This window comes from Dryobates pubescens, chromosome 13, assembly GCF_014839835.1.
Source record: "Dryobates pubescens isolate bDryPub1 chromosome 13, bDryPub1.pri, whole genome shotgun sequence".
Classification (NCBI taxonomy): domain Eukaryota; kingdom Metazoa; phylum Chordata; class Aves; order Piciformes; family Picidae; genus Dryobates; species Dryobates pubescens.
The window spans coordinates 11,052,026-11,061,993 of record NC_071624.1 but is presented as its reverse complement, the minus strand read 5'-3'; the positions used below and the strand labels follow the sequence as shown (position 1 = coordinate 11,061,993).

General features: G+C 59.0%; 1 protein-coding gene across 4 annotated transcripts; it reads right to left on the bottom strand.

Moving 5' to 3' along the window:
• Positions 1 to 405: 405 nt before the first annotated feature.
• On the bottom strand, positions 406 to 8,823 carry PTMA (prothymosin alpha). Of its 4 annotated transcripts, none has more exons than XM_054166739.1 (5): positions 8,678 to 8,823; positions 4,337 to 4,408; positions 3,555 to 3,651; positions 930 to 1,003; positions 406 to 484 (listed from the first exon to the last, which is right to left on the bottom strand). In XM_054166739.1, exons 1-5 carry the CDS (start codon positions 8,720 to 8,722, stop codon positions 437 to 439), a joined length of 336 nt encoding a protein of 111 aa, XP_054022714.1. In that variant the 5' UTR covers positions 8,723 to 8,823; the 3' UTR covers positions 406 to 436. The 4 variants fall into 4 exon arrangements, with proteins under 4 accessions (XP_054022714.1, XP_054022716.1, XP_054022715.1 ...); XM_054166741.1 differs by having other exon boundaries at positions 3,561 to 3,651; positions 8,678 to 8,822; XM_054166740.1 differs by having other exon boundaries at positions 3,555 to 3,648; positions 8,678 to 8,822.
• Between the last annotated feature and the right edge of the window lie 1,145 nt (positions 8,824 to 9,968).

Sequence of the window (9,968 nt, the reverse complement as noted above, 5' to 3'; positions counted from 1 at the left end):
CCTCGAAGTCTTGGTGCTTGGGGGGAAGGGGGTCTGTGGGGCGGGAAGGGGGGGGGGGGGGGGAGGGGTGCTTTGTCTCCCCGCTAACGGGCCAATCGTTTCGTATGGTTGTTGAGCGGCAGCGCCGTGCTGGGGGTGGCAGGGTAGTGGGGGGACACTGGGAATGGGCTTCACTCTACTTGGTGAGGATGACCACTGGGGGAAAGAAGAAGGGGGGCTGTGTGTGTGTGTGGGTGTGTTTGTGTGTGCGGAGGGGGGGCTGCAACGGGAGGGGGCAAGGGGGGGGTCCCAAGGGTGAAGAGGATGCGCTGGCCTTTTTTTGTTGGTTTGTTTTCCTCCTTATTTTAAAAAAAAGAAAAAAAAAAAAGAAAAAAAAAAAGGAAAAAAAAAGGAAAAAAAAAACACAAAAAAACCCAAAACAAAACAACTTTGCTGCCTAGTCATCTTCATCGGTTTTCTGCTTCTTGGGATCGACGTCGTCGTCCTGGGGGGAAAGCAAAGCCATCAGAACAGGCCACAGGGCTACCGAGGGGGCTGGCTGGCAACAGCCACACCGAGCTGGGAAGTGAGGCAGAAGGTGGTTTTGGGCCCCTCTACCACCTGAGGGACAAGGGCAGAGCAAAACAAGCATTTCCCTCTTACGCAAAGTCCTTTCTCACAGTCAGCTCAAGAAGCCCCAAGCAACCCCCATCCTAGCCCACCAGGAGCATCCAGGGGCTCCCCGACCCAGGGCTAGTGGCTCCACAGAGCCAGGGCAGACACCCTGCTAACAAGGCCAGCAAATAGACTCAACTGGGCCACATCCCTGGAGAGGCACAGGGAGGGTGTTGTAGCCCCAGAGTCCAGCATGGCCTCTCCACCTCTGCTAATGCTCCCCCTGAGCCCTCTGGGGACACGGGAAGCCGCAAGTGGCTCCTTGTTCTTCCTACCTCGTCATCCTCAGCTGCCCGTTTGCCTGTGGCTCCCTCAGCTTCATCGTCTTCATCACCGTCTTCTTCCTCACCTGCATGAAGGAGCAGGGAGAACAAAGAACATGAAACACTCTTGGAGGGTTACAGCACTATGCACCTCTCCCTCTAGGCTTAATTCTGTCTCAGTCCCACACTGGGATGTTAAGTGCCCCTGCTCAGGACAGCAGATGCCCCAGGACACTGGGGCTTTTTTTGGAGCATCCCCCAACTGGCTTGACCCACAGGGGAAACAAGGATCAGTGGTGCTAAGCCTGGCTCCTGCTGTGTTTGTACCACAAACAACACAAAACCAGCACCTACCACAAGTACCAAAAATCACAGCAGAAGTGGGGGGGAAGGGGAAAAAAAAAAAAAGAGGGGGGAAGGAGGGGGAGGGCAAAAAAACTCTTTCTAGTGGCTGCTCCGCCTAACCACTCCAGATTATTTCTGCTTCCCTTCGCAGCTATTAGTCCATCTTTAATGAGTTAAGAGAGCCAGAACGCATTAGTTCTGAGTCAGAACACTTTCTAATTATCAGAACAGCAAACAAATGCTACCAACTTATCTTACAGCCAGGGAGAAGGATGAGCAGAGAGCTTTGGGCTTTGACCCACTTTGAGCTCAACTAGGCCAGTGGATCAGAACGACTGAGTCCATTGCCTTCAACCAGCTTGGAACAGGAGGAGGTAGTGAGGTAGTTGTCAGGGGCAAGGCTGGAGGCCCCAGAGGAGAAACCTCCCAGCTGCCGAGACGAGTCTCTTGTGTAACAGGAGACCCTACTAGAACTTAGACTGTTAAGGCCAGTAAGCTGGCTTTAAACCCCCGCCACGAGCCACACAGAGACAGCCAGGGGGATTAAGGTCAGCCCATCCTCCCTTCCCCTCTCCTCTCCCTGGCGCGTGCCCAGCAGCAGCCTGGTCCATGTGGTGGGAAGGGCCAAGATTAGCTCCCAGCAATGGATCAACACCGGCAGCCATCACATGCACTGGGCCGGCCGGTGGGTCAGGTGACAGTGCCAAGCTGATTGGGAGCATTTTTAGTTCTTTGAGCTGCTTTAAGACAAAGCAAATAATGAGATGGGATGGGCAGACAGGAAAGAAAAATACACCCTCAAGCTGCCCCTCTGCGGTCAAGCTCTGGGATGGAGTGTGGCCACAAGAGTCAGGAAAAGCTGATGCAAGCTGCACTTGATGCTTTTGAATCTCTCTCCTGCAGCACTGAGCTGCTCAGGTACAGCTCCCAGGCAGGGATCACTTGAGGGCAGCAGGCCTGGAGCGACCAAGCCTGTGCAGGATCCCAGTGAAGCATTCACGACTCCAAGCACTGCGCTCCGAACCGTGCCAGCGCCTAGTGAGCTGGGAAGAGTGTGGCTGGCACCGCAGGACCAGAGCTCCCTGGGCTTGTCACAGCAGTATCCAAGCAACACTTCCACCCCACACACGCATATGCGGCATACACAGCCCCATTCTGCCAGAGGGGAGCAGGGAGAGGCAAGTACTCCCCGTTCTACCTCCGGCCCTACTTCAGGGTGGGAGATGGGCGCAGGACAGCACATGGCAGCACCATGCTCTGTCCCCAAGGGTTAAAATCCCAAGTATGAAGAAGACCACGATTCCCAGTTGTTCTTGGTGAACCAGCTCCTGCCAAAGGGCACGGCAGGTACTGACCTAATCGTCATTGAATTTCCAGCCCTGTCCTAGTCTCCCAAAACTAACCAGCAGGTTAGTAGGTCAGCACACAAACTGAAAATTCACAGGGGATTAACCTAGTAACAGCTAATCGTGGGCCCAGGCTCATTTCAGCATAACAAAAATGGTTTTCTCCCAGCCTTAACAAGCGACAAAAATAAACAATGTTATTCATCCAAGCAGATCTCGGGAGCAAAAATAATAGCAGGGAGGGCGAGAAGTGATTCGGCAGCAAGTCACTGCTGGATTTCTGGCTGCTGCTGCCAAAACCCACTTCCAGGCTGGCTCAGGCCCGGAAGCAGGGGAGGGCAGGGAGATGCAGGACACTGCAGACACAAGGTTCAAAGCAAGGCTGTCCCCTCCCATTGGAGGAGCCAAGAAGAGCCTCAGGTTTCTCTGCCCACTTCCACACTACAACCAGTCCAAGAACAGGCTGGGAGAGGGAACCACATCATCCTTTCCACACACTGCTCCATGAAAAACTGGTAGTGACCTATCCTCTGTGCCTAGGCCAAGACACAGCCATCCAGGGCTGTCCCTCTTGCCCTGGCCAGCACTCCCATCTGCAAGCAGCCACTGCCACCACAAGAGTCAAGGGCAGTTTCACTACTTGCACAAGAGGGGCCTAACGTGCTTATTCAGCAGCACAGCATGGCCCATGGTCGTCTGGCCCAAGGAAGGAAGGAATCTGCCCTCTACCTGCTGGAAGGGATTCAAGGCTGACTTCATTCCCAGCACTGGTGGCCCAGGCATGCAAGGAAAGGCTGAGCCTGGCTGGTGAGAGCCACCTGGCCACAGCCTAAAGAGGGAGGAGATGCTCTTGGCTCTCCTTTGCTTCTTGGGAATCTGCTGTCCTGCCGCTGTCCAGGGCAGGATGCAGCTACGGAACAGGGGTGGGGGGAACAAAGAAAGTTACCATCACCCTCTTCCTCTTCGTCTTCTTCCTCACCACCTTCCTCCTCTTCTTCGTCTACTTCGTTGTCCGCCTCCTGCTCTCCATTTTCCTCGTTCTCCTTGGCAAGACAAAACATCACTTAAAAAAAGTGCACTGGGGAAGGGAGAAGGGGGAAGAAATGTTCAGCTCAAGTCCGCGTCCCCACCTTTCCTGTCTAAAGCAAAGCACCAGCCCACCAGAGCCCCAGGTGCATGTCCTGCTTCCTGCCTGCCTCCACACGACACAGGCACGAAGGTTCAAGTCTAGAGTAACCTCAGGCTGCACCTTTAAGGCCAGGGCAAAAACTGCTAAGGCTCTCTGTGGCACGCTGAAGTGCTGCAGATTGAACTCCCCCCAGCATGTTAAGAATAGGAAACCAACTGGTTTATTTGTATAGAACACAATTCCTCCCTCAATGGTAATAATAGTGTAAATCTAGGATTTAAGTTCAGGTTTTTTACCCTCTTTCTAGTGCCCAGAGAGATGCTGGCACTGGACACAACCTCAGAGGTTTCGGGTAGTGGATCAAAGCCCAGCCCTTCTTTTCAGCACACACACGAACTGCCCACAGGCTCAGAAGAGTCTATTAAACCTGAAGCCCCAGCAGGCTTGAGGGCTCTGCACAGCACAGTGCTGCCATTTGGAGGGGTCTTCTCCCAGCAAGGGTGAGGCACAAGGTTGCAGCAAAAGCAAGAAGGGAGAGAAAAAAATCAAGTGTTGATGTAAGAGCTGTCTCTTTCCCTACAGATTGTAGCCATACTCACAGCGTTGCCATTGGCCGGCGCATCTCTACCATTTTCTGTCTCTTCAACAACTTCCTTCTTCTCTTTTAGATCCTAGAAAGAGCAGAAAAGCAGAGAAGTCAGCCTGATTCCAGGTGCTGGGGGGGCATCAGAGAAGCTGCAGACCAGATGTCAAAAACACAGCCCGAGAACAAGGGAGAGCTGGCTTCTCTTCACATCAACTTGCTCTGCGATTTGGTCGCCACATTCCGGTTCCTCCTTGGGCAACAGGAGAACGTGGGGGTGAATCTCAACCCAAGCTGGCCTCGTCAGAGAACAGCTATCTAGAGAAGAGGCTGCTCTGTTTCACCTCCGAGTTCCCAAACGCACAGAGCTGGCCGCCTGCATATGCTCAGCAGCAGCAGAGCTGGCTGATTGCCCATCTTAGCACAGTCCACGCAAGCTCCTGCAATGCCACACAGAGCCGGCAGCCCCGTCCAACCTACGGACTCTGCTGCCCCAGGGCTGAGGACATCCACAGCTGCTCGGTACCCTTGCAGCAGGAACAAATCCCAGGGACTCATTAGCAGAGACTGAGGTCTCTGCTCTGCCTGAGGGCAATCATACGGCAAACATTAAAGGCCTGGTCCTTCTTGCAGCAGCCGAGGAGACTCCAGTATCCAGCTCACAGCTTTAAGTGTAACAGGATGGGGTGGAGGAAGAGTCTATTTTTACACTGCTCCAAGTGCCGTGCTCGGCTAGTTTGGTTCGAATCTACACCATGAGCAGAGTGAGAGGAGAGCAAAAGGCTTGTGTGTTTTTGCTATTGATCACTGTCAAAATGTCATGCCAAGTCACTCGGCAAACAGGCTGAGAGAATCCAACTTTATGTTCCTGTATAAAGAACACTTGGATTTAACACTGGCGTTTCTGCTTGCATCCTCCTCCCCTTCTGTTCCTCCATCAGCTGGAGCAAGAGCCTTCAACACAAGCAGCAATACCCCAGCCAAGGAAAGCAAAGAGGCCCTTCCCTGCAGCCAGGAACACAGACACACAGCCTGCTTCTGCAGTGACCACGAGGTGTTTAGAAGTTGCTGGCAGGTCCCTCCTGCGCTGCAGCAACAGCGGACAACTCTGCCCCTCCGCCCACCTCGCAGCAAGGAGGCACCTTCGCTCCCACTGAGCCACTGTCACTCCCCCGTGGGAATGCCAACAGGTAAAAGTATAGCCTTGGCCCCACTACCGTGACGGTTGCTGGTTTGAGAGAGTTTTTACTACCCTGCACGCTGCCTTGACAAGACAGTGCAGAAGTTTCAGACCACCAGGTTATTTACTCCACTCGCACCCAGCACAGGTGCTGTTAGCAGAGGTACCCACGCTGCCAGCGCACTGAGAAAAGATTTCCTTTGGAAGCAAGCTTTGGGACCTGTTGATGGAACCTCACCTAATCAAACCAGCCTCCCAGGAGTCAGGGGCAAAGCAAACACACAAACTCCCTCCCCCTTTCACTGTTCACATATAAATCCCAGGCCAACTCCTCCCCACTGCCCAATTCCACAGCAATTTTACCCTGTCAGAGGCTCCCCAAAGGCCAATCACAACCACTGAACCTCTTGCGCACCGTTGTGCTGCTGTGTTCCGTGGCCATCGCATCAGGCACGTGGGCATGATGTCGACAAAGCATTTCCCAGGTTAAACAAACCAAGCGGTCACAGTTTCCACGCCTCACTATGCCCAATGGCTCTTTCCAAAGAGTCGTTCACAAAAGCTAAACAGTTTTCCCAGTAAAGGAACAACTCATTCTTGGGGATTTTAGCCGGACAGATCTCCAGCCATGACCTTTCCCACACCACTGCAGCTGCTCTCAGTTTAACCACCATCAGGATGCCAGGTCATGAAGTCTGTGCTAGCAACAGGGTTGCAGAGAGGACCACAGCTTCTCCCTTTCCCCAACTCAGTCCAACACAAACAGATGTGCACAGCAGCCTCCACACCAGGAAACCCAGTGGCAGGACTAGCTGTTCCAGCTCCAGCACCCTGATAGAGCCTCCAATGATTGGTGTAGCAGGACTGGTTGTCCACAGAACAGCCATGATGGTTCGACACACATGCCAACCGCCCAAGAAGCTTCTGCTTGCACTCCCACCCTGATCCCAGGCAGTGAGGGCCAGCAACTGCCCATGTTGCCGCGGTGGTGAGGGCTCCCGCCAGAGGGCGGGGTCGCGGCCGGATGAAGTCCAGAGTCCACAGCCCGCCCGGAATGGTGAAGGTGCTGCCGCCACCTCCCGCCGGTAGGGGGCAACCCAGCGCCGCCACGCGCCTTCCCGCCGTTTAAACCGCGCGCCACTCCGCGCGCCCCTCTCATTGGACGCGCGCCAGCGCGCCGGCCCGGCGCCCCGCGGGATGCCGGGAAATGTAGTCCCGGTGGGGGCTGCGCGGCGGGTTCCGGCTCCCAATGGGCGGCGCGGGCAGGGCCGCACGTGGTGGGCGCCCCGCGGCACAGCGACGGCGGGCGGGGGCGGTGCTCGGCGCGGAGCCACCGCCCGGGCAGGGCGGGACAGTCCTACTCCTCCCCGCCTCCCGGGAACGCTCCGGACGGCGAGGCGGGACGAGGGCGAACGGCCTCGATGGCTCCGCGCTTTTTCCCGGCCACTGGGTGGGTGTGAGAGGGTCACCTTGCCGCCGTGAGCGCCTCCGCCCGCACCGCAGCACGGAGCCCCGGCCCCATGAGGGAGAGTCAGTTACGAGGCCCCCTTCCCCCACGCTGTAAAGGGCAGGGGAAGGTTAACGACGAACTTGGCCCCGTTCCCCCGGAGAGGGATGGGGATCGACCCGCCTCGCCGTTTCCCGGCTCCGGGAGAAACGGAGGCAGCGTGGACCAAGACGCGGCCCCGGAGCGGAGGCAGGGCAGGCGAGGGGAGCGGGGAAAGGTGTGTGTCGGGGGGTACGGCTGCGGGAGCGGGAAACAGAAGTGAAATCGAAATCTGCCAGGAGCGCCTTTTTTGTTGGTTGTTTTTCATAAGCCCTCCTCCCCGTCGGTTGTTTTTGGTGTGGTTTTTTTTTTCCTCCTCCAGCGCCGCTTCCCTGGGTAGCGGCACGACCCGATGCCGGCCGGGACGCTCGGTGCGGAGGCCCCCGGGCACAGCCGTCCCATTTCCCGCTGCTTTCCCACGCACCCTCCCGGGTCGGGCTCCCCCATAACTTTTCCGAGCACGGCCCTGGGCTCGATGGAGCTCATGGCGCCCACGGCCCGGCGGGCAGCGGAGCCCGGCCGGGTGCCCGGAGCCCCCGGGGGACGTTCCGCCGCGGCTAACAAAGGCGTGCGCCGGGACTCGTAGCTGAGACTCCCGGCTGAGCTTCTCGGCCGGTACCAGCGCTCCCCCATCACCCTCGGTACCCACTCGACAAGTTATCCTGCTACGAGGAGTCCGGGCGGGAGCCCCGCCAACCCCGCTGCACCAAAGCACACGGGGCAGCTCTACCGTGGGGACTGCCCCCACCGGGGCAACGCTGAAAATAGCAACCGTGCCCAGTTTCCCCCCGCCGCCTCCGAGGGGCGACTCCAAAATAGCAGACCCCACCAACTGGGGCAGCACCGACACAGCAACTGCCACCCTCCCACTTCCGAGGGGCGCAACTCTAAGATAGCAACAGCTCCCCCTTCCTCCGGGGGCAACATCGGCTCAGAAACTCTCCCCCCGCCATTAACGCGGTGCCACTCCGAAATAGCAACCGCAATCCCCCCTTTTTCGACAGAAACTCCTGAACAGTCACTGCTCCCCGCCCCCCCCCCTAAACCCCACCGGTTTATTTTCCGGAGTACTCCCCCCGCATCCCCCCGCCGTCAGAGACGGGGCCGAGCAGCACCCAAGTTTGACGGGGCTGTCAAGCTCCCACGGCAGATTGAATGGGGCGAGCGCTGCCCGCCGCCGCCATCCCCCAGCCGCAGACGGGTGCCGAGCCGCAACCGTGCTTCTTCCCCCCCCGGCTTCTCGCCACGCTCTCCGAGCCCCTCCGCGGCGGGACGGCGCCGCAGCCGTAGCTGACGTCCCGGGGAAGGCGGGCGGGAGCGGGCCGTGGAGCCCGGCGCACCACGGAGGACTCGCCGCACCGGCGAGCACGTTTCCCGCACGCTGTAGACAAAGAAACGGCGCAAACAGCTCCGCACGGCGAGCGCGGTGGCGGCGGCCCCATACCGAGCCTCACCGCCAACTTCCACGGGAGAACGGAGGCGGGTGGGAAGGCGGGAAAGAGTTAATAAAACAAAAAAATAAATCAAAAGGAAAAAAAATCAAAAAATTCCAGAAAATCGCTTGGAGAAAAAAAAAATCGCAGGTGGCAAAAGGCGGTGAGCGGTGCGCGATGCGCTGGGCGGCGTCTCACCTTGGCGGAGATTTCGGCGCTGGTGTCCACGGCCGTGTCGGACATGGCGGGGGCGTGCGGGGCTGTGGCGGGGCTGTGGCAGGGCGGGCGGCGGCGCGGGCAGAACAATGCCAAGATGGCTTTGCGCGAGCCAGTGGGGACTCACGCGGCGCCACCGCGCCTCTTATAGACCCGGGGGCGGCGCGCGCGCTGCCCCGCGCCGCGCTCATTGGCCGTGCGCGCCGCAGTCTCCCGTTATCATTGGCCGCGGTGCAAACAATGGGCACGGCCGCTTAAAGCGGCAGGAGCCGGGGCGCCGCCGACACTGCGGCGATGAGTTCGGGTCCGGTCTCAGCGTGGGCGAGGTGCTGGGGGGGTGGGGGGGGCAGAGGGGCAGTGGGTGGCAGAGCCCCGCCCACTTTCTTTCCCCTCCCCGTCGCGCTGTCTCCGCCCCCGCCGCCTCCGCCCCGCCCCGCCGTGTGAGGCGGCCGCGGGAGGGAAAGGGGGCTCCCCCCCCTCGTTGTTCCCTCCCCACCCCCTCCCCGCTCTGTTCCCCGCCGCAGCTAGCCCGCATGCCTGCGGAGGGGCGGGAGGCGTGCGCGCCCGCCCGCGGAGTGGAGGAAAAATAATAAGAGTTAAAAATAATAATAATAGTAATGCGGGAGAACCGGCGCTTCCCCACCCCCTACCCGGCTCCCTCCTTGCGCTCGGGGAACGATGCCCGCCCGGGGGTGGCCGTTGGCGTTACCCCGGCGGTGACCGAGGGGATGCAGGCGGGTGGTAGAGGGGAGCCCCGTCCCCTCGGGTCGCCGCCGGGGTAACCCGCCCTCTCTCCCTTCCTCCCCCGCGTAACCTGCGCTATGTTTTGAGCGCCGGGGAAACTTCTGCTACAACAACAACCACCGCCCCCGGTGGGGAGCGGGGATAGGGCGGCCGCCCGAGCCCGCCAGGGGTGCCGGTCGCGGTCTCCGCCGCCGTACAGAAATGCGGGATTCCCGCCTATTTGGTTATTGTTGAATTTTAAAAGCCATACCGGGGCTGCCTCACTGTCTCTCTCCCCCCCCCCCCCCCCCAACTACCTTTCGCGAGCTCAAGGCTTGGCACGCACCGAGGGCTTCCCCGCACACCCCCCCTTCGCACCCTGCCGTTACGCAGACAACCCCCGCCCGCGGGCATCGGGGCACCTCTGCCTGCCAACCCCCCCCCGCGCGGTCCTGCTGCCAGGTAATGGGGCACGGGCGCAGCGACTGAGGGGCACCTGCCACACTCAAGATGGCGCCGAGAGCCCTTCGCGGGGCAACCACACGGGTTT

What these genes read in the sequence shown, in the direction of transcription:
- PTMA (XM_054166739.1), bottom strand. Translation starts at nt 8,722, where the DNA reads ATGTCCGACACGGCCGTGGACACCAGCGCCGAAATCTCCGCCAAG. An exon ending in GCGCCGAAATCTCCGCCAAG is followed by an intron (nt 4,409 to 8,677) that starts GTGAGACGCCGC and finishes TGCTCTTTCTAG; the next exon opens with GATCTAAAAGAGAAGAAGGA. An exon ending in GGGCAGCTGAGGATGACGAG is followed by an intron (nt 485 to 929) that starts GTAGGAAGAACA and finishes CTTTCCCCCCAG; the next exon opens with GACGACGACGTCGATCCCAA.